The sequence below is a fragment of the Myotis lucifugus genome, unplaced genomic scaffold (assembly GCF_000147115.1).
Source record: "Myotis lucifugus unplaced genomic scaffold, Myoluc2.0 scaffold_202, whole genome shotgun sequence".
Classification (NCBI taxonomy): Eukaryota; Metazoa; Chordata; class Mammalia; order Chiroptera; family Vespertilionidae; genus Myotis; species Myotis lucifugus.
In genome coordinates, this window is record NW_005871250.1 from 1,699,920 (window position 1) to 1,724,161 (window position 24,242).

Genomic DNA, 24,242 nt, shown 5'->3' on the forward strand with positions numbered 1-24,242 from the left:
GATTTTATAAAAGAAAATTCTTCATTATACATATGAAAATTCCAAGAATAAAAGAGGGGAAGGGATTTTCCCAAGATCCCACAATGACTTCATGGTTGATTTAGATTAGAAAAACAGGTGATCCACATTTATGTCAAGTCAATTATTCAATATTGTATCTATATGTTTTCTTGATCTCAAAGTAAAAACACAGGCCAGGCTTCTGCAGAATTTATTTTATTGTTAAGCAAATCAAGGAAAATATTATATATTGAACTCCCCAAGACCCAGGCAGAGAAGAAGGTGTGTTTTTATAAATTTAAGCTTTCTGCTAGAGAAAAATCAAAGCAGAACCAAGAAAAGAAGGCTGAGAGAGCGGGCAGCTTAGCACAAAACACTGGTTCCAATTCAGCATGTTCCATGGTGCTTTAGGTTGATCTTCCCACCACTTTTCCTATCAAAGAGAAAGACAAGATATGCTCAGTACAATATAATTAGTATTCATTGCAGACATTGGACAAGGTTTAACTATGTCATTGTCTATGTAATTAGTTGATTCTACAGGTATCCATGTTGACAATGTGGCAGAAGTTAATTAAATTCACTTTGAGGTGACATCTGTCCTAATTACAGAAAGGATGAATCTTAAACAAATTTAATAAGGCGTAGATCTTTTGATTTCAATAGTTTCTTCTCTGGGAATAAATATATATACAACTGGAAAAGGTAAAAGTGACAGGAGAAATAATGGCAAAGAGATTATAGTGTCATAGTTCTGTCCTAATAAAAAATGGAGGATGTTAACCCAAATATTCAGGCATTTGGCCTTTTATAGTAGACCATATATTTAGTCCTTCTCAGTAATGAGTGTTCATCATATGCAATCTCAACTTACCCTACTGCCCTTATTCTGGAAAAAGTTTGGTATTAATTAGTAGGTATCTATAGTAATAAAAGTATAATATGCTAATTAGACCAGACAAAAGCTGGGGCTGCGAGGGAAGCCCAGGTCCCCAGTGCCTGGACGGCCTGAGGGAAGCCCGGGTCGCGGGTGTCAGAGGGAAACTGGTGCCAGCATCCGGGGGAAGGAAGGCCTACTCTTGCATAAATTTTGTGCATCGGGCCTCTAGTCCTATATAATAAAAGCCTAATATGCTAAGTGTCCTACCATTTGTTTGACCATTCGTTTGACCAGTCGCTATGACATGCACTGACCACCAGGGTGCAGAAACTCCAACTGGTAGGTTAGCTTGTTGCTGGGCTCCAACCGATTGGGACTGGGCAAGACAGGCAGGACACGCCCTGGAGCCCTCCTGTGGTCCCTCCCTGGCCCAATCGTGCACCAGTGGGGTCCTTCAGCCTGGCTTGCACCCTCTCGCAATCTGGGACTCCTTGGGGGATGTTGAAGAGCCGGTTTTGTCCTGATCCCCACAGGGCAGGCCGAGGAACCCCACTGGTGCACAAATCCATGCACCAGGCCTCTAGAGTTATACACCAATGTAGAAATATTTATTATGCATTGATTCAATATTTATTCATTTAATTCTATGTGCTTGGCCTTGCAGTCATTGATAGGGAGCTATGTAATCTCCATGCTTAGGAATCTTACAGCAAAGTTGAGGAAAATTAAGACATTCTTAGAAGAAACTCTAATACAAGAAAAGAATGACAGTGGTGAAGAAGTGAGGTTACTTTTAAAGAGTGCTATAATTCCTTTGATTTTAGAGCAATCTGACTAAGAGATTGATTGATTGAATAAGTTTTTATTAATTATAAAATATGTCTCATCAGGAAGTTCACAATCTATTTGCTAAAATCTATAGTACCTGTTCTGTTCCTTTAAACACATAAATTCAATAAATATTGGTCCTTGATAGAATCTTCCTAGTATACTATCTGTAAAGTTTGAATAGTCTGGATAGTAAAGAATGATCCTCTCCTCTAATCTTTGTAGAAAGGCCCTTTTCATCAGAGGAAAAGAGAGGAATGAATGGAAATTGTTGCCTTAGCAACATAGAAATTGGTATAAAATAAAATGCTTGAAAATAATGTGGATAAAGTAATAACTTTTATTGTTAATAATAAATTTCCCACAAGTTTTTTATGTTTCTGATTTTGATGAATTTTCCCCAGTGGGAGATGTGCAGGAGGCAGCTGATCGATGTTTCTCTCTCATCGATGTTTCTAACTCTCTATCTCTCTCCCTTCTATTTAGAAATAAATGGGGAAAAATAAAATGTATCAAAATACTTGAAGATGTATAATGTTTAAAAGTCCCTAAGATAAATCACATTTAATAATTACAATGAAGATTATGCTTTCAAATAATTTATTATGCAAATTGTTATTAGTTTTTGAACAAATTGTTTTCAATCCATTTGCCTGAAGTTTATTTCTGTTAGCTCTATGGGTGGGTATGAACAGAAATTTCTAGACTATTTCAAGGAAAGTGTGATTGTCTTATTCTGGAAATTTGTGCTTGCAAGGGACAGGTTTCTGAGTATGATACTTACGCCACCGCCTTACAGAAGGAACATTTATTGCCATATGTCTGGCCATCAGAGCCACAGTGGGGATTAGATTCCCGAGTGCAGTAGACCTTGGGATCCCCGAACTCAGCACAGTCAACCTACCAAAGTAAGCACAGTGACATGGACATTAGTGCATTCTGTCTAAGGAACTGTTCCACACAATAGAAGCTTCAGACAGCAAACATAAAATTATATATATATATATATATATGTATATATATATATATATACATATATATATATATATATAAATGTATACACACTTTACCAGCTAATAGCACAATTTTGAAATGCATTTTAATAAACATTGCCTTTATAATTATTCAAAGTGTGTATACTTTTTTGTATACACATACCCCATATATGTATATAAATATTTATATGTTATATACAAATATATAAATATTCATTTATATAGTCATATTAATATATAAATACTTTATATATTTATATGAAAGTATATGTATATAAATATGTTTTTATAAAATTATATATATATATATATATATATATATATATATATATATTTGTGATGTAAAGCTTCCTGAAATAGAAAATGACCTACTTTGTCTGTTTATCTAGAATGTGTTAAACATAACTGAGACTTTTTCTTTGAGACACAGGATAACCATTTCTGTAGTCACAGTATTCAGAAGTGAGTTGCTTGAGTTAATGATGTAAGGCAGTTACTTACTCCTTACAAATGTAAGAAGTAAGGCAAATGCCATAGGTATGACTTTGTTTCAACACTAAATTTTCCAGTTTAGAGTAGTTTTTGGTCTTTAGGTGACACATTGTTTTACTGTATGAACCTAACTCTAATAGCACTCCTGTTTTGTTATAAAGATATGGATGATCATTGCAAAGAGCTTCCAAATGTTATGCGATGGCTTGTTAGTTTTCCCTGTGGTTGCTACATCCATTTATTCTCTTGAAAACAACATTTTAATGTCTTTATATTAACTTACTCCGTCTCAAACTCTGTAGTATTTGAACTTTTGTGACTAAGTTGCTCTATCTAGGATTCTGAGGTTGCATCCAGCCTTGGTGAGAACACATGCTATGATAATTAATGATTATTGTCATGGGCTCTGTAGAAGGAATGGTAGTAGCACCTAGCTACTAATATATGCCCTCAGTTATAGTGGTCTCTCAAAAATAGCCTGGAGTTTTAAAATTCTTTTCAATCCAATGTCAATTGAATCAATAATTCTTTTCAATTCAATGTCAATTGAATCAATATTTGGTACAGACAATACACAACAGGTAGAACCAAACTTTTCTAAGTATCAACTGTGTGGAATGAAGTGCCCTTTAACATGAATAGAGGGACCATACTTTACCCCTCTCCTAGTTTCATTAATAATGTCTTATGTTTATATATTATTTCACAATATTTAAACCATATGGATTAACTCAGCTGAGATAACTCTGAGATGCATGTGGAACAAATTATATTAAGCAGTTTACAGATGTGAAAATTGATCCTCAGGATAATTAAGTAGCTTCCCAATGCCACACAACCAGGAAGCATTAAAAACCAGTGCTTGAACATATTCCTTCTCATTGCTGATTCCAACTATCTATTATGGTTGATTTCCAACATGTCCTCATTTAGAGAAATAAAGACCAAGTTCATGATGTACTCTTGACCCCAGTTACAGTCAGGGCAAGTAAGCTTTATTGAAATACCTTATTAAAGAAGTGTGTGGGCACAAATAAGAGGAATCATATCTTTAAGATATTAGCAAACCATTATCTGTATGTATAAAAGCCTAAGCGTGACTGGCCAACCAGCTGCCTGGCCGGTAGCTATGATGTGCACTGACCACCAGGGGGCAGATGCTCAATGCAGGAGCTGCCGAGCTGCAGTGACTTGGCAGCTGTGGTGACTTGGTAGCTGCGGTTCTCGGGTGACACACCGGGAACCAGAGAGGAGGGAGCCTGATTCCGGGGGGTGTCATCTGAGAACAGCCCTCTCACAATCTGGGACCCCTCAGGGGATGTTGGAGAGCCACTTTCGACCCGATCCCCACAGGCCAGGTGGAGGGACCCCACCAGTGCACGAATCTGTGCACCGGCCCTAGTGTACTGATAACACCCTCTGAAGGTTTGCATGGGGGAAAAGCTCAGCAAAAGAGTCACACAGTTGAGTTACAAAATATCACATATATCAGATTTAAGGCAACTGAGACTATTAAACACACATTTTTTATGAAATTTCACATTTTGTACTATTGAGGCTGGGTGGATGGTGCTTATCAGAGATCTTAGGCTTGGTTGGATAGAAGATGTCCAGGCTTTTTATGTCCTACCTATAGCCCCACTTTTTTCTCACTGCTCTTAAAGATAACTCCATCCTTTCATACTACTTTTGGGATAGTAACCTTTCCTTTAGGTCCCCAAATAAAAAGTAAGCTGAGAAATCTTCAGGACATGATTAACCATAGGATTTTTTTTCTCAAAAGCTAATTTATTTTGTATTTAAGTCATGAACATACACATTTGCAATTGTGTGAGTCAAGAACAGACTGGAAACCATAGACTTATCACTGATATTTTCATTTATTCCACCAACAGCCAATACTTGTAAGGCATGGTTCTGGGTGCTGGCGATACAAAAAGGAGGCAGTTATAATATCTCCATATGTTCGCCATCTTATTTGAATTAGGAAAGCAGAAAAGAACACAGATAATTACAGCACAATGAGTGAGAGACACCCCAGTGGGCCAAACAGGGACAATGTGCAGGCCGAGAAAGGGCATCTCAGTCAGAGGTATGGGTGTCTCTACAGTCAGATCAGCGAGAAAGGAAACAAAAGTCTCTTACTTTAAAGAGACGCCTTCTCAAGCCACCTTTCCCTGGCATTCGACCCTCTGATCTTGTGATCCAGGCTCTTTGGTCCTTTAGAAAGCAGATACGAAAGTGGCACTTGGAGGGCATTTACTTTGAGAGCTTCTAGACCCCACTTCTGTGCCCAGACCCACTTTCCCCCTTCCACTGCCCCCTGGGAATGAGACTAGGTAGGGCTTAGAATTTCCATAAATAAAACCAAATCAATCAAATGGTATATGAACAAACTTCCTTAGAATGTAGATATATTTCATGCTTCTAAATTGTCCTGTCCTTCAAGGGTCCCTGGTGTAGCTGGAGAACCATGTTTCAGAACGTGTCCTGTCATTCGCCATTGTCTGGTTGTGTCATCTCAGACAAAGCGCTCACTATCTGACTATCTGCATCTCAATTTTCTTAACCAAAATGTTTTTTTTCATTAACGGTTGTCAAGCTTCATTCCCATGGTTGTTATAAGGATCAAATGTGGTCATATGCCGGAGGCCATTCATTGTCTTCACTAGCTGAGTTTAGACAGAACCCCCCCCCCCCCCCAAAAGCTAGTAGCCATTGAAAGTCCTAGTAAAGGTCAGGGCTGTGCACCACCCAGTTAATCTAGGAACCATTCAGTTAATTTAGGTAATAATAGTTGAAGCATCCCCACCTTAGTTCCCTTAATTCCTTAGATAGTTATGTAGATCCTTGCTGATTATTGTTAATCAGTTACTCTGCCTACACTTGGAAATCTATTGATGAGTTAATCAGATACTTTTGTCTACTCCTGGAAATTGCTGATCTGTGTGTCATTGAAACTTCCTTTTCTTAAGGGCTACTCCAGATCAATAAAAGATTGGAGCAGCCTGAGCATGGGAGGAAGTCCTTCGGGACTTGCCCGCCGGGTCCCCCAATATTGCAAAATTATCTCGTGTCTTTTTCTCTCATTTGCTGTGTGGCTCCTCTTTCAGGTACCGAACCCTACTCCACGCAGAACTTGGAGGGAGTGTTACTCGACAGTCATATTAGAGTTGTAGAAAGTCAGCATGGAGTATTTGAAATAGTCTTGGACTAGGCATGCAGAAAATAAGGTTCATATTGTAGACCTGCTCTTACCACATTTTGGAAGGAGCTTCAAATGAGTGTTCAGTAGCAGTAGACTAGATGGTCTCTAAGGACCTTTCCAGCTTTGATAATATAAGATTTAGCAGTGATTCATTCAGTAAAGTGGCTTAAATTAAGCTAAGTCCTTAATTCTTTAATTGGGTGTGAGAAATAACAACGACTGCCTGAATGATTCTGTTATATCTAGAGGCCTTTCTTCACTCACACTGCGTGAGAAATTTTAGCATGGTGATGGGGACAGAAAAGGGCCACTCTCGGAGAGCCCTGGCCGTTGGGAAAGATAAAGAATGACTTTGCAGAGCCAACCAGAAATCCTTTCTGTGAGACAAACAGCGAGACAGGAGAACATCAGAATATCTAGTTGGACTAGAAAGAGCCCAGAGTTCTCAGCTTAAGGAGAAGCAGGCTAAGAATGGCATGCCTTTCCTCTGTCTAAATTTCCTGTCCTCTTTTATATTTTTATTTTGGTCTCCTTTAAATAGAACGCAGACAATTAGTTTCTTAGTGGACATAAAAAAGCAGGCCTAAACCAAGGGTGGTAGGATTATCTTTTCTCCTTAAAGTTTCCTCCAAGAGACCCAGGACAGCCAAAATCCCCTGAATTTATTTAAAATGCCCAATGCTCTATAATGTTAGGGGGACTGTACTGTAGATGGTATTAAACTGACCTGGGTTTGAATTTTGCTTCTTCCTCTTACTACCTGCATTACCTCGTGCAATACCTGTCTTCTAGGGTTCTTGTAAATGAATAGTCCTTTGAAAACAGTTTGTAAAGCTTCAAGTATTATGTGGAGGATTGATATTATGGGCACTAACAATGTACATTGTTTCATATTCTAGAATTTTTGGAGCCCATTATTTCTTACCCTACTTAATGAGGAACTTGGTTCTGTTTTGGTGTTTTTTAGGTTGGTGTTGGCTTTAACAAGAGCCTCCACTTATTTTCTTAGTCCAGCTTCCTGAGACTGCTTCTAGGTACTTGGGTACCAAAGTTTAGTATCGGCCTGACCCCTTGTGGCTCTTCAAAGAATTGTACCTTCAAAAATATTCTGGAATACAGGGACACTTTTAGTACCCAGATTAGTCATCTAATGGAAACTACAAAAGCATTTAACTTCACTGGAAAATGAGCTTATATGATCACAAAAATTAACTTAGAAGTCAGGGTCATTGATGTTTTAGTCAGTTCTAAAAATAAAGTTAATGAAAATTTGCAAACACACACACACAGCTCTAGGGTGTAGGACTTCATCTGTTCTTCCCTTTACTACTACCCAGGTGGTTACATCAGCTCCTTTTTAATCACACCAGTTTTCTAAACCCCTCCATGACTTGTGTTTTACTCCCCCTGCTTTTATACCCATTCCATACTACCAAAATGGCTCTACAAAATGATTCAGAATACACCCATTAGCTATTTATAAAATATTCATGATTTTTTACGATATGTTACTCCTTTTTGAAACTCCTGATTTCTGTAACATGTCAATACTCGGACTCTCTAACTATTTCTTCTCTCTTCCTTTTATCATTTTTTATTTTCTTCCTGACTATTCACTATGTTCATTTTCAAGAAAATTTTATATACTTGATTTTCCCTCTCTAAGAGCATATATATTTCCAGATGATATTGATGACTCTTAGGCATTGTTTTTTCTTGAATCTTCATCAAAATTTCAAACTCTAATTCCTATTATTAGAAACATACAGGACCAACTTTAGATAATAATTTAATTTATAATTAATACTCATTTATATATTAGTGAATTATTCTAAAAGTCTCCTTTTATAAGTCTATAATTTAGATTATTAACTATAATCTACCATCAGATGCTTCAGCATGGAGAGGCTTCTTGGCATGAGTAGACTGAGTTAAGTATTGGAGGAAATCTTTCTTCCTTTTGTCTTAGCAGAATCAGAATTAGGCAGGCATGCTCCTGAGGTTAGTTTCAACTTTTTCTGCCTGTCGTTTGGACCGCCACCATCCTTCCAGCCAAACAGAAGAGAAATGGTAGCCTTGATGCCATCTGAAAGGTGGCACGCACCCTGTCTACTTGAGTGGAAAAAAGACAGCAGTCTTGGCAAGGCAGGCTTGGTTCATACTGATTCAGATAGCTAAGGTCAGATGGGGCTTTAGAGATCATTGAATCGAAATTTTTATTTTAGAGATGTGGAAACAAAGGCAATGACAAGGGAGGAGACATCTCTTAGATCACACAGGCAGTAAATATTTGAATTAGAACTCATGTATATTGTCTCTAAGATGTTTGAGCAAAGACAGCGCTCCCCAGCACTGGATAATTATGTAGAATGCAGACTGAAAATTTCCCCATGTGTGATTGTTATTTAGTAAGTCTGGCATGGTGTTGGGGATCTGTATATTAGAAAACATTTCCAGTGATCCAAAAGCAAGTCCACTATTAGACTTAGGCCTATCCGAAGGAATAGAATCAGTAAAGTTTAAGTGAACTTTAGAAAACACTGAAAATCTGGGAAACATTAAATATCCTGGAGATCAAAACCTAAATAAGGGAAGAGACTTGAGTGTTGATGAGAATTTCATATATTTTCAATCTGTGTGTAATGGTTTTATATTTTACTACCTAGTGAGATACAAAATGGGTTGGCTGGATCCCAGGTCCTTTCATTGTTTTTTCGTTTTAATATTTAACATGGATTATGCTACCATATGTGTTTAAACATAATAAGAAATCAATTTTAAGATATACAATTTTATATACAAGTACAAACACATGTGTATGTATGTGGCACACACAAGTGCACATACACATACATTGAGAGTTAACTGTAGGGCATCATCCATTGAAAGATGCATTTCAATTTATGAGAGTTTAAAATTGGAAGGAAAAAGTCTGATGTAATATACTAGAGTTGGAAGAGGTTTTCAGCTCTTTTGCCAACTTGAACCAGTTGGCAGTAGTATCTGGAAACTTTTGATGTCAGGGGTTCTTGGGCACACAAAGGCTAACAAAAACAACTGCCAAGGTCAAGTAGAAATGTTCTTTCTGTATGGACACAGGAGTAGGACTAGCTGAGCAAATACCACCTGTTTGTGGTTTTTGATGCTTAGAACAAGCAATCTGAGGAAATTTGATGGATTAATTTGGAAAAAATAGCAGCCAGACAATGAAGATAATTTGTCCCCATTCCAACTTTTAACCCAAATTGTACTTACATTTAAGTGAAACAGTCTATGTATACGCAATATAGAGCAGTAAACAACCTTTGTAATAAGCAATATTTTTTTTACTCTTGGTGGCCTTATTTCTATAAAGGGAAGAATAACCTCTGATCTAAATCCTTCAGAAGCTGTTAATTATTAATCAACAACTAATCTTTCTATAGTTTACCAAATACTTCCACATAGTTTATATAATTTCAATCTGACTACAATTCTGTGAGGTGAATAAGATTATCCTTTTATTTTTTTTTACAGTTGTGGAAATTGCAGCTCAGAAAACCTGAGTTACTTGCCCAAGACCTCACAGTGAAAGCAGTGATAGATTATGAGTGTTATAGATTCATCCTGTTTTCATTTATACTTGCTTTACTTTTACAAAACCTGAGAATAGGTATTTAAGCTCTTTTAACTCATAGAGAAATTGTAGTTAAAAATTTTATTTCTCCCACTGATTTCTGCCTTTGGCCTGCTGGTTCATTGTTTTTGCCCTTTTGCCCACAGACAAGCCTCTCTTTGAGCTGGGAATACCAACCAAGCACCACCCGGGTCTGAAGAATAGATAAAAATATGCACTGACCTTTTCTCCTTGACTGAAGACACCTGGAAAAAAAAAGCACAAAGTCTGAACACTGTAATTTCTGAATGTGGAAAAAGTGGGATTTGCAAAATTGGGAAACCCTCAAGGCTAGAATGATACTTATTCTTGGTTCTTGGTCATCTCAACAAGTCATGGCAAGATTGTTTGATTTTCCAATACCTGTTCACTTCTCAGGGAGCAGTAGTCACTTGGGAAGTGATGAAAGCGGATGGACAAGGTTAAGATCATATGTCTCAGAGGTTGGGAGGGGAGGTGAAAGAAAATCATTTCAGAATCTGGACATTCATGTTAGAGTTCTGGCCCAGTTACTAATCCACCGTGGAAATGACCTCATCTCTGGTCTTTGGAGAATTTGGGTTGGAAAGTCTCCTCTAACTTTGACATTTCCAGGTTCATTGCACTGCCTTTGTTATAGGCATTTCAGGAAGAGATTAACTTTATTTTTTCTCTGAGGTCAAAATTGCTTTTCTGTCCTCTATACTCAGCTTTAAAGACTTGGCCAAAATATAGACTGGCAAGGACAAACTCATTTATTTTGCTACATCTCTCTAAATTCCTGAAAGAGGAAACAATCTATAAATACAGTCTTGATTCTCTCTCTCTCCTCCTCCTCCATCTTTGTAGCTATGTCTGTGATTTTGGGTTGTGGCTAATTAGCTCAATGGTTTTAAATGCTGAAATAATAAAAAATGTTTGGTTCAATTCTGCTCTGAGCTGAATTCTGGTCATTTCTGGGGAACTCCTAATGCCAGTGACACCTGGCATGTTTAGCCAAAAGCCTCCTTGATGACAGAAAGTATGAGTAAGTGTCATACTTAAAGGAGGACAACTGGAAATACCTTCAAGTACATTCTCTATTAATGGAGATGAGGCGAGAACAGGGCTTTTAATTTTGAAATAAAGTTGATGGCAATCTACTATAGTGAGTACCAACCATATTGCAGCAGTATTATTAAAAATACAGATTTTTAGGACAATCACTTGAAAATTTCATTATATAAGACCAAATAGGGCCTGGAGGTTTATATTTTTGTAAGCACTGAAAGTGAGTTTTATGACCCAGGAAAACTCATTATTACAATTCTCAGGCATTTCTTCACTGTACAAATCTTTGATCAAAAGAGGAGAGATTTTGCCCACCATCTTATATGTAGAACTACCAGGGAAGCAGGATGATTAACATCAGCAACACCTGAGTTCAATACAGTGGTCATATTATTGAAGTTTAATCATGTTAATATTAATAGACATTTGTTAAATTCTTACTGGATTTCATCCACTATGTAAAGCACGTTACATGCATTTTCTCATTTAATTTCACACACAGGAATATTCCTTTTATAGCTGTATTTTACAGATGAAGAAACTACTCAGAAAGGTCACACACTATAAAATGGAAATGCTAGGACTGAAACTCAACATTAAGGCACATAGGCATTGGCCTTCCCAAACACAGATTTATCTATGAAGGACCATGTTTTGGTAAATTGAGTGTCCTGGTACATAAGATCCAATGAAAAGATCATAAAGAGAAGCAACGAGGATATCAATTAATTTCTGAGAGCATCTCAGCCAGAAAATTTTTATACAGTCACATCTATTTTATGTCATCTTAGCGGGTGACAGAAACATCATTTCAGGTTATTTAGCCTTATTAGTCAAACTTATTCTATAAGATCACAGTAATTTTTTTCATATTTCTAAATGTATTTGTTCATTTAAATATAACCAGTTTCCAGTGAAAAATGACTTCTTTACCTATTCAATCTCAGGGAAATATCTCTGATAGCCCCCAAATTCAATGACTTTTGTCACAGCAAATGATAGATCACACATGTAAGTTTCCAAGATCCAGTCTTATTTCTAGAACTCTATAAATGAGAGAAGATCTCAGAGAGCTGAGCTGTCTCCAGTTGACACAGTCATAAATGGAAGACATGGGTCTAGGTCTTGAGTCTAGAGACTCTAGTGTGTTCTTTGTCTACTATAACATCATTGGGTGGAAAAATAAAGAAGGAAGGAAAGAGATACAGTGTCCTATTCATTCGCATGGCCCTGTACTGAAAAACATTGGATCAAAGTACAGTTGTCCTTTGAACAATCCAAATTGATAGAATATTTGACTATTGCTCATTAAGGTGCCCAAAGATATTCCCCTTCTTGAACAATTGTTGAGTTCCCCAACAACATATATGCTTCAGTATTCTAAGACTGGATACCTTTTTCTGAAGGATTTTCTAACTGAGTTTCCTTTTTCCCCTTGTTTTAATTTTAATTGAGTCCCAATTACTGTATAAGAATAATGAGTACAGGGAAGCTTTCCTTTGTCTTAGAAGAAAATACTTAAATATTTAAGCAAATATATAAGACAACTAGCCATCCCCCAGACTAGTTTTGTGGAACAAGCATAAACTGTGATGTCTAGAAGATCTGATCAAATGCCAAATTCTACTTACGAGTTGTAAGTCCTTTGCCAACTTTCTTACATTTTGTGCCACATTTTTCTTGTATGTAGAATATAGATAGGAATAGCTTGCTATGTGTATTGGAGATAATGCATAAAACCTCTTAGTACATGCCTCGAATATAGTATATGCTCAACAAATGAAAGTTATTTTTATCATTATTACTACTACCATTTTCATCATTATAATCATTATCATCATTATGATAATCTCTCAGAATTGGTCTTTCATATCAAAATTGTTAGAATTTTGAAATATGGTGGTCAAATATACTTGTCATGTCCAGTTCAGCATAAGTATTGGATTTTAATTTTAAAGAAAAAACTCACCTGAGAAAAAGCAGAAAAGAGCCAGAGAGAGGAGCAGAAAGACACCTGATATTTTCATGGTGCCAGTTAGCTCACTCAGATCCAGGCTGCTTTGTCCTACTCAGGTTCTCTGTCAGGACACTTCCCAGAGCACGAAAACACACACACTTGGACATATATATAGAGACATGAAAGGGAGTTGGGATCTCCACCTTCTTTACAAAGTCACATTCTAAAACCATATGCAGTCCTGTACATTTAGACATTTTTTTATGACCTGTCCCCGATGTAAAGAAATGCTTCATCATTTCCATCAATCTTAAAATTAGGATAATTATGTGAGTCGTACCTTAGATCTTATTAATACAGGATGTCATTTTCCACAGGTAAGCTAGATTTCCCTAGCAACCAATACATCCTCCCTGTTCTTCCCTCTATAGTTTCACTACATTAAAGGCATGAGTCACTGGTGGGGCCACACTTGATGTTATGTCTCTTTTAGACAGGCCCTACATGTCTGTGGTCCAGGTGAGTAACCAAAGAGGAATGGAATCTTGGGTGTAACTAGGATTTTTAAAGTCCACATCACTCAAGATGTATCTAAAGAAGATAGGTATTCTACATTGCCACCAGAACCACATCAGTAAAAGCATTTTCTGAGCAGAAACCAGCCTGTTAATTTTTAAAAATATGATTGTAGTCAAATGGCAGTGATTTTCCATTTTTAAGTCAAAATGAACAAAGGAGGCAAGGTCTATTTTTTCTAATTTGTAAAAAGTAAATTACTAATTTGTAAAAGTTACTGAATTAAGGAATATTTAATATTTACCCTTTTCCTGAAAAGTAAAGAAGTGGTTATAATAAAACTCTTTATGTTTCAACTCCTTGAACATACGCTTTTCTACAAGTTAGATTAATTCCATTACCTATCATGGCCAATTTAATTGCGGACAGAGCAAAGGATGGATGCCATAGATTTCTTGGGGGGAACAAAAAATAAATAAGGAATGGTTATAGTGGTAATGACAAGATCTGTCTCAAATCATAATCAACTACTTAAAAATATCATGAAGAAGAAGTACAATAATTTAAAATATGGGAAGAATATACAAAATGTGCCCAATTTAAATTCAAGTGATCATTGCAATGTTGTACAAATAACTCAGAAATTATAGACTTAAATACATCTATACATCTATATTTTCTTTTTAAATTGGCCACTTTGAGAAAATATATACAAAGTATAGATATTGTTTCCTTTTCTTCAGGACATTTGTTTTCTTTCTGGAAAGTACATATTTTTTAAATATTTAATTTTACTTATCTCAAAATTTAGAATGAAATTTCTGTCTTTGAGAAGGGGGAATCTATTTTATTTTACAATCAAAAGATATTACTGTTTAATAAAAAATGAAGCATGATTGTGATAAAAATAAGAAGTTGCTTCTCTGACAGTTTTAAGAGACCTGAACTTAAAGGGAAGAGGAAAAAGGTGTACAGTCAGGAAAGAGTGGAAAGGAATAAGAGAGAAGGAACTATTGTGCTTGGCAACTATTAAGTATTTTCATTCTAAGGTAGTGTGATGACATACACTCACTTATAGGTAACCTTAAAGTCCTACATAAAATTATAGGACAGATGTTAGACACTAAAAATTTCAAAGACACCAATGAACAACCTAAAAAACAAGCTGTTTTGAAATTTTTCGTAAACACTTTATGGGAGTAGTAAACTGGGAATATTTAGAAAACAGAATAATTGGGAAATCGCTTAAGAAAAGCTATGGAATTTTCACATAACACCTTTGTCGACTTGACATGATCTTTAATCATTTTGGCCTTGTTGAATGAGATAAGATAAAGAGCCGGGCTCAGAAATTTGACATATTCCATAGGCTTGTTTTAGGTACTGCTGCTTTCCTCCTTCTCCCCCCTCCCCCTCCCAATGCCTCCTCCTCCCTCTTGCGTTCTCCCTTTCCTTCCCCTTTCTGATCAGAATATTTGGGGCCAGTCTAAGCATAGCCCCATGTCCCAAAATGGCAACAAATTCAAAAGAATTAACAAAAAATAAAACAAAAATGTAAGAGTAGGAGCCATGGCATTCCATCAGAATGGCAGTTTCTTCTCCTCCTATCATTTATGGTAGTTGCTTCTCATCCTTTGTTCTAAACTCTCAGAATCACTGTTGGCCTAAATGTTATTCTCTATCTTCATCTTCCATGCTATCCCTCTTTACCTCCCCATTTTCCAAGAGCTTTTCTTCAACCGGTGTTTTTGATAGAATGATTCTCATCTATTTTTATTTCTGAATGGTTTCAATTCTTTTTTATTTTTTTTTAGACACTTACCCTCCCCTTCATAACAAAACTTGGGAAAATGGAAGATGAAACAAGTATAGAGTCTGGGCGGGTATTGGGGAGAGAATATTATATCACAAGGTATATATTTTAAGAAGACTGGTACTTTGAACAGTAGTTTTTGTTAGGTTTCTGAGCCCACGTGAAAGATAGGCTTTTTCTTTTCTTTTTATAAAACATAAGGAAACAGCTAAGAAACCTTCTGTGGGAATCACTCCTTAAATAAGAAGCTGAGATCATAGGAGGTTACTGAGAAGTTACAGGCAATATTGACCACTATTAAAGTTGTGTATAATTCTACTCTTTTGGCTGCAGAGTAAGTAGATGAGAGCAGTTTGAATTTTGTTTTCTGTAGCACTCTGAAAGGAAAATAGAAAAAGATTTAATAATCATAACATTTAAAGGTAAGTTTCAATGAATTAAATCATGAAAAAAAAGAAAAAAATGAAAAGAAAAGGGGGTGTGGGAGAAAGCAGTGAAAGTCAAGCCATCTTAGTAGAATGCAGTCTCAGCAGACATGTAGTTAATTTCCAAAAATTAGCTATGCACATTTTCATTTATGTAATTAAAGACAAAAACACTGTGATATTATATTTTCCAAGTACAGTTGATCATATAAACCCAATACATTTACTCACAAATATTATTCGGGGCCAAATACACAAAATCATCTACATTTTAAAAATTCTGATTCTATAATTTTTGTGATATAAGAGATTTTTTTGGCACAGTTGAGGATGCTTTTGATTCTATAATTTTTGTTGCTGGTTCTGCAATGTCATTTTTCCTATTGAGGTGCAGCTTTATTGCTTTTAGAAAGCTTAGGTCTGGGCCCAGGGGCAGACACATACCTGTTTATATGTTTTAACATTTTGTTCATTTATATAAATATCCCCCAATATTGTTCATATGTAGCATGATGTGTTATTTTGAAATATCACTTCTCAAACACTGATGTCCTTATCTCTAAGCCCTTGAGCCCTGCCACTATTTAGCACAGGTCATGAGATAGAGAGGTGTGTTTTTAAAAAAGAACAGGCACCACCTTAATCAAGGAAGTCACTGCTCAACATTAAATTATGAAGTGGCTTTTTACATTTTGTTAACATTACTAGCCATACAATAGACTAAAATCAAGAATTTTGAATTTAGCTACAATGTGAAAATCAAACTAAGCCATAATATATAGTTTGCTACATAAAACTTTTGAAAGTTAACTGATGCTATAATTAAGAACATTTGTGTTTCATTTAAAGAGTTTTCTCTTCCTAATTTTCTTTTTTTAAAATTCATTTTTAAGGCTGAATTTTGTGTATCTGATTTTATATTAAGCCTCCTCAAATATCTTATGTCAAAGCTTAGCATTAATCTGAATAAGATCCCAGAAAAGACCATTATAGTATAGATTTAGAAACAATTATGAAAACACTAGAGGCCCAGTGCACAAAATGTGTGCACTGTGGGGGGGGGGGGGTGGGATGGAGTCCCTCAGCTCAGCCAGCATCCTCTCACAGTCCGGGAGCCCTTGGGGGATGTCCAACTGACTGATGTCCTAAACTGGCGGTCAGACATCCTTAGCACTGCCACGGAGGCAGGAGAGGCTCCCACCACCACAGCTGCACTCGCCAGACATGAGCCCAGCTTCTGACTGAGCAGTGCTCCCTCTGTGGGAGCGCACTGACCACCAGGGGGAAGTTCCTGCATTGAGCGTCTGCTCCCTGGTGGTAAGTGCGCATCATAGCGACCGGTTGTTCCGCCATTTGGTCAGTTTGCATATTAGCCTTTTATTATATAGGATGCCATATCCTTAAGTGTCAAAAATTTTAAAAAGGTCAGAGTAACTTTGTTTTCTTCTTTGACAAGGTCCCTAAACTGGTAGGTCTGAGGTACATAGTAGACGTAATGGATTGAAACATCAGGGAGGCATTAGATAAAGTTTCTCATTCTGTAATTGTGAAAGGATCAAAATGATGAGTAGATGATTGTAACTGGTTGAAGAAATGAACAAAAAGCTGCTGATGGATGAATTAACATGACCGGGAGGAACAGAATACTCTCCCAGTCAGTACTTTTGTAAGTGACTTAGATGAAGATACAGAAAGCATGCCTTAAAAATGAAGTCACAACTCTGTTATTCTCTCCTTTTGTGGTTCATTTTCTTCACTTACATAGAGAGTGTTTCATCTTGTTAATTTTTGTCAGTCATTATGCCCAATATTCAGAAATCTTTTTGACTCCTGACATGAAATCCCACCTTCAATGATTGCATCAAATTTGTCAATAAAGTATTTAAGAAAACATGGCTTGTGTCTATTCCTATGATTATTTGTCTCTCTCTTAACAGAACTTTTATAAGTCTATCTACAGAGGTTGGCACTGAATTGCTATGGTTATTTACTGATTGATTTTTGCTTGGTAGTTTTACCTACAACATCTATAATAATAAAAGCATAATATGCTAATTAGACTGGACATCCTTCCGGATGTCCTTCCAGACAAAGCTGGGGCTGCGAGGGAAGCCTGGGTTCCAGGTGCCAGAGGGAAGCCGGTGCGGCAGCTGGGGGAAGGAAGGCCTACTCTTGCACAAATTTCGTGCACCGGGCCTCTAGTGAGATTATAATGATCTTGAAAGCAAGACAGGATTTTACCTTTTTTTTTTTTCTTTTAAATTCTCCTATTGATTTCCCTGGGCTGAGCCCATGGTAATAAAATATTTTTGAATGAAAAAATGCAAACTGTTTTTAAATTTATTTACATTTTTTAACCTGTTAACTTTTTGGTCATATCTAAACTGCCTCCTAATTTTCTTTGCGACGCTCTGAATGTTGAGGTTCTTCAATGGTTTCAGTAAGTTTGTTTGGCTTTGCTTCCTCCGTGTTCTCATAATGATTTGCATATGCCTTGACTATAGTCCCCATATCATTGTGTTATCTCTGAACTCACAGAGCTCACACGTTAGCAAGTCATATATATACAATATGTCACATATAATGTAATACCATTCTAGAAAATTTATCTTTCCAAAGTTCTATGAGTGCATAAATATTCAACTTGTGCTAGGTGGTGTCATCAGAGGTTTCATAAAAAAAAAAGAAGATACACATGCACAGTGTGAGTTTTGAAGGATAAATAAAAGTTCTGTGGCAAAACTGGTTGAAAGGGGAGGAAGGATGTTGAAGAGGAGCAGGAGGCCACACAGGTAGAGAGAAAAGCAAGCTAAAAGCCAGGAGAATTGACAGGAATGTGTGAAAAATGTTGATTAGATGGACATCAAATGGTTCAGTGGGCTGGAGCATAGGGTATCTGGTAAGGATGGCTTAAAAGGAGACCAAAACAGGCCAGGACCAAATAGTCCTGGAACATCATGCTGTTCACAGAGTGTACAGTGGCCCAAGGTGAAGTGAATCAGACAGCAATAAAAATTCTTGCTGGCACACTGACTTTCGCTGCCATCCTAAATTGAAACGTATATTCACACCCTCAAAATGCGATGGGAAAGAAACTAGGGTGAAGTGTAGTTTGGTAAGAAGGAAACAGTTTCAGTCCAACTAAATGTCTGGCGTTGCCTATTCCCTTTGAAGCTTAATTATAACCATCAATGGAAACCTCTTAAATGTTTGCTAACATACTCCACAATATGAGGGAAAAGTTGGCCAAAGTCTTTTAAAATCACAAGGAAGCAGTACTTCCCAGGTCAGGTGATTTACTAGTAGTCCCAACAAGTCATTATTACATTTGCCCTAAACTCTGGGAAAGCCTTGGCAAGAATTTTTATTTCTACATACAAAAACATTATTTCAGCTATACAAACCTCGCCCAAGCCTCTCCACTCTGGTCTGGACACGCTTCCCCAAGGAGAAAATAATGGGGAGTGCCTCTCCATTGCCTAACAAAGCTTAGCCAATGAAATGAAAGAACTTTAGCTTGGGATTCAAGGCTCTCCTGTGATCAGGCATACCTTCTGTCTCAATTTCATCTCCCCGGTTCCTTTCCCAACATCGGAGACTCAAACCACTAGAATCCTGAGCAATCTGCATGTTTCTCTTTCTGCACCTTTGCCCATTAATATTTTCTGTGTCTCAAACCTGTTGTTGCTACCTCTGCCCATCAGAATCTGACTCATTTCCTGGCCAAGTGAAATAAAGCCTATTCTATAAGGTTTTCCACATTTAACAAAGAAGGAATCATTCATTTCTCTCTCTCTCTTTTGACTTAAAATAAAACAACATTTGACCATTCGTGGCTTATGTTGGTAAATGTGGTATATTATGAATGTACATCTACCACATAGAAGTTTTTCGTTATTGCTTAAAATACAATATCATCTTTGAGGGCAGAGGTTTTTTTGACACAGACCAATATCCTTCATAACCACTAGAAAAAAAAAGTAGAAGATAAATAACTATGTTGGTTGTTATTTTATACCACTAATTTAAAGTTGATTTATAATGCAGGATTAGTAAGTGGGGCCAGATTTGATGTCTGGAAGTAATGTTTGGCACTAACAAAAATCTACACATGTGGCATTGCCTTTGGGACTAGGTGGTTGGCAGAAGCTAGAAGGGAATTGAGGAAGTGATTAGCAGAAGCCCGATGAGCCCCAGGGAGGCTGTTGGAGAGGGCTTAAATAAAAATGAGAAAAATGTTACGGGAAGGTGGCAAAAAGGAGACATATCTTACTTCGTGATGAAAAGTCAAGCAAAACTGAGGTCTGGACTAACATAAAATATTGCGGAAAAATGTGATCTAGTGAACTGATAGCTCTTGCTAAGGAGACTTCCAGGCTAAAGGTTGAACATATCAACTGATTTCATCATATGGTATAGAAAAAGAGAGCTGAACTAAAGAAGCAATTAGTCAGTTCTCAAGCAGAATTTAGAGGGGAAAAAAGGACCTAGGACTTTCTGGATTTGAAACCATAATTATTTCTCATCCCCAGTCTCTCCCAGAAAAGAAACTTGAGACAAAAATAAAAGCCTGGTTGCTGCCAGTGAAATATCTCAAGGTCAAGATATATCCAAGTATGGAACTGTCAAACCCTTTTAAACCTCAGATTGTTTTCAGGCCTTTTGCAATAATCCATGACCTTCCAAGGACCCTACGGACATAGCTCAGAAACTCTCTGTGAAACAATGGAGCCTCTAAATGGCACTAATCATACAGGAACCAAAGGTTTAGTAGGGCTTCCCTTGAAAAGATTCGAAGTGTGCCTTTTGTCTAATAAAGTATAATGCAAAATGATGCATAAAGAGCCCAAAACATTTTTTAACAAATTAAGCAAGGCCAGACTGAAGAGGACAGATAGTCAAAAATGAAGAGGCCATGTTTTGTGCAATTTGATAGAACACATCCATGCGAAGGAAGAAGACTGCTCAGCTGTGAACACAGGCCATGTTTTTTGTGGTGGAGATGAAGGGAGGTGACTCATTGGGAATAACCAAGAGACCAGAGGACAGACCCAAAAACAACAGAGAATTATTCCCAGGTAGCAGCGCAGGGCCTTTACCAAAGAATTGGCGACTTATGCGTGGTTATTAGAGAACAATACGTCATACAAAAGAGACATGACAAGCACTGCCCGAAAGTGAATATAATTCAAGGAACCAAATTACATGTCTTCAGTACTTCACTCTAGTATAAAAACAAGATTAATTATAACACAGGATTTAAAAACCAGATGATTTCAAAACAACTGAAATTCAAAGGAAAATGAAGATAATGGATATATTTAGTAGCTATTTTGATATCCTCATTCTATATTTTGCACAGCATTTTATCACACTGTTTGTGTTTTTATTTGTCTGTAGGAGTTCTTCATATATATCTCATATGAGCCACTTGTTGGATATGTGTATTGGAAACACGTTATCCTAGTTGGTGGCTTACCTTTTACTCTACTAATGATGTATTTTGATGAACTGAAGTTCTTAATTTTTATATTGTACTATTTACCATATTTGTGTTTATACTTAGTGCTTTTTGCCATTTTAAGCAATATTTGCATACTCTTAAGTTTATGAAGATATATTTCCTTCCAAAATATTTTTGAATTGACTTTTTGAATATAAATTCAAATTGAAATTAAGATAAGATTAATTTACTCTGTGTGCATGTGTAATAGACTCAGCAAAATTTAATAAGGAGAACATCCTTTCATAATTTCATTATAGTGCCTTTTGTCATAAATCAAATGACCATATGGTGTGGGTCTGTTTCTGGACTGTAAATTCCATTTCACTGGTCTATTTGCCTATCTTTGCAACAATTTGTTCTCTTTAATATTATTGTTTGAGACTAAGTCTTGTTACTTGGTAGTGTGTTCTTTATTCCTATTAGAAGTTCATACGAATTTGGAAATCATATTGTTATTTTTTCAAAAAAACACCTATTACTTATTTGAATAAGATTACACTGAATCTATAAAACAATTTAGAATGACTGTAACTCTATAATATTGAATTTTTAAAATAATGCATAGGTACATATTTCTATGTTTTAAGATTTTAAAAAACTTAATTAATATTTTGTAACATTCAGAGATTATACATGCCTTTTGTTAGAGTTGTTTTTCTTTATACATTTGCTAGTTTTTATATTCTTGGAAATAAAATCTTTAAATAAGTTTAATTTCAATTTATTTATTGCACACATTTAGAATATCATTTCTTCTTAATTTGCATATTCTGTTAGCTCTCATTTCAAAAGTAGCATCTATGATATGATCCTGTCTTTATGATATCATTTCTATTACATTCTTAATCTGGAAAGATTTTCACCTAAATTTAATGACAATAGATTTGGTTGTAATGTTTTGCTTAATTTTATTTTTCCGTATGCTTTAATCCTTCTTAAAAAGTATATATTACTTTTTCAAGGCAAAATAATATTAAAATGCAAATGAAATTTAAAACAACCAAGGTATGGGTTTATCTGCTATTTCAATGAACCTCTTTGGCTGGGTACACAGAATTTTTGTTTGGAAAATATATGGTAAACAGTTTACTCAGACTGTTTCTCTGAATTGATTAACTTTCCTTAGATAAAAAGCATCTAAAGAAAGAAAGAAAAGAGCTCCATAGAATTATACCAGTACCGTTTAGCCCATTAGTTAGATAGAAACATTTCCCAACTTTCTAATCCAATGTGAGACCTGAATAAGAGCTCAACATGGAGTATATTAGGAGATTCCACCTTCCTGAGAAGAAAAAATATAACACCAGAAAGGGCTAAAATCTCTTTCCTTCTCAAAATCTTCCCCCTTTTGGTTTCAGAAATGGGGATTCATAAGTAGACAATGAAGAAGAGCCCTCTTGCTTTTACTCAAGATTTTGCCCCATTTGTCCAGTTACTCACCTGGACTTCCCTATTTAAACTTTTTTGGAGCTTGACTTCTCCTCAAAATGATGTAAAATATCATTGCCATTTTAAATGATGAGAAATCTACAACTCGTAGAACATTAGCAACTTGCTCAAAATTACATTGTTGGTATATGAGGAATAGGCCCTAGGTCTGGTCAAATTTATTGGTTTAAACAACTGTGCTTTACTGCCATCTTGTGGGCAAATAAGGTTTGTTACATGTCCTATAAGATTCACTGTGGTTGCAGTTGGGCTTTCAGGAGTGCCTGTAGCAGATGAAAGAAAGTGTCTTATAAGTCATACTAAGAAGTTTCTGTTACAACTCAGAAAGGATAGTGATCTTTTAAACAGTTTATATTTTAGTGATATACTGGAGACAGGATAATGATTGGAAGGATAAATTGTAGGCTGAGGTAACAGTTAAGAAGAATATAAAAATAACCTATTAAAACATGGTGAAGATTTAGATTAAATATATGTGTGTGGGTTTATTTATATTTAAGATAAAATGAGAGAGAGAGAGGAATTATTGAAATTTATTTTGAGTGAGAAAGGACTCAAAGAAAATAGTAACATTGACTTTCATTAAATGAAAATATGGAGGAACACATTTAGGATGAAAATATAGGACTTATGTCAGAGAATAAAAAATAAAGGGAACTAGACAGAAGAATTTCAAAATTCAAAACACCTGCCAGAGAGGGAGGGGGAGCAGGAAAGAGAATGGGAAAGAGAGAGAGAAGTCAGTGGCTGTCAGAGCCAGGAACACTAAGAGGGAAGCTCCTTTATGTTGGCCATGGCAGGATATGGGTAGAAATGATCAGCTTATAGGGGTTGCACTAAAAGAGGGAAGTCTTGCATCTAAATAAATATGCTGACCGCCTTTCTTTCTTAGGAAGTATATAGTATCAAATGACAGAAAAAACATCAGTATGAATGTCCTTTTACTGTTGTGTATACCAAATTTAAGCAAATACTTGAATTATTCATGGGAAAAATTTGTATTATTACAGAGCACAAGTCTTATCATCTGGAATCCGTAGAAAATTAGAAGATTGACCTTGTAATTTAGCCTAGACTTTAGAACAGCGGTTCTCAACCTGTGGGTCGCGACCCCTTTGGCGGTCGAACGACCCTTTCACAGGGGTTGCCTAAGACCATCCTGCATATTAGATATTTTCATTATGATTCATAACAGTAGCAACATTACAGTTATGAAGTAGCAACGAAAATAATTTTATGGTTGGATCACAACATGAGGAACTGTATTTAAAGGGCCAGAAGGTTGAGAACCACTGCTTTAGAAGGTATTAGAGCAGTGGTTCGCAACCTTCCTAATGCTTCGACCCTTTAATACAGTTCCTCATGTTGTGGTGACCCCCAATTTCATTGTTACAAATTGAACATAATTAAAGTATAGTGATTAATCACAAAAACAATATGTAATTATATATGTGTTTTCCGATGGTCTTAGGCAACCCCTGTGAAAGGG

At 36.3% G+C, this 24,242-nt stretch overlaps 1 protein-coding gene across 1 annotated transcript; it reads right to left on the bottom strand.

The window, feature by feature from the left end:
* Nucleotides 1–211: 211 nt before the first annotated feature.
* SPINK6 (serine peptidase inhibitor, Kazal type 6) lies at nt 212–13,182 on the bottom strand. The gene is made up of 5 exons (XM_014463193.2): nt 13,057–13,182; nt 10,242–10,264; nt 5,341–5,415; nt 2,493–2,608; nt 212–433 (listed from the first exon to the last, which is right to left on the bottom strand). The coding sequence occupies exons 1-5, from the start codon at nt 13,112–13,114 to the stop codon at nt 388–390; spliced, it is 318 nt and encodes a 105-aa protein (XP_014318679.1). The 5' UTR covers nt 13,115–13,182; the 3' UTR covers nt 212–387.
* Nucleotides 13,183–24,242: the final 11,060 nt, after the last annotated feature.

Excerpts from the sequence above, each read along its gene's own strand:
- SPINK6 (XM_014463193.2), bottom strand. The coding sequence starts at position 13,114 with ATGAAAATATCAGGTGTCTTTCTGCTCCTCTCTCTGGCTCTTTTCTGC. Across the intron at positions 2,609-5,340 it reads TGAGAAGGCGTCTCTTTAAA|GTTGACTGTGCTGAGTTCGG; the intron begins GTAAGAGACTTT and ends TTACTTTGGTAG. Across the intron at positions 434-2,492 it reads TCCTTCTGTAAGGCGGTGGC|GAAAAGTGGTGGGAAGATCA; the intron begins GTAAGTATCATA and ends TCTCTTTGATAG.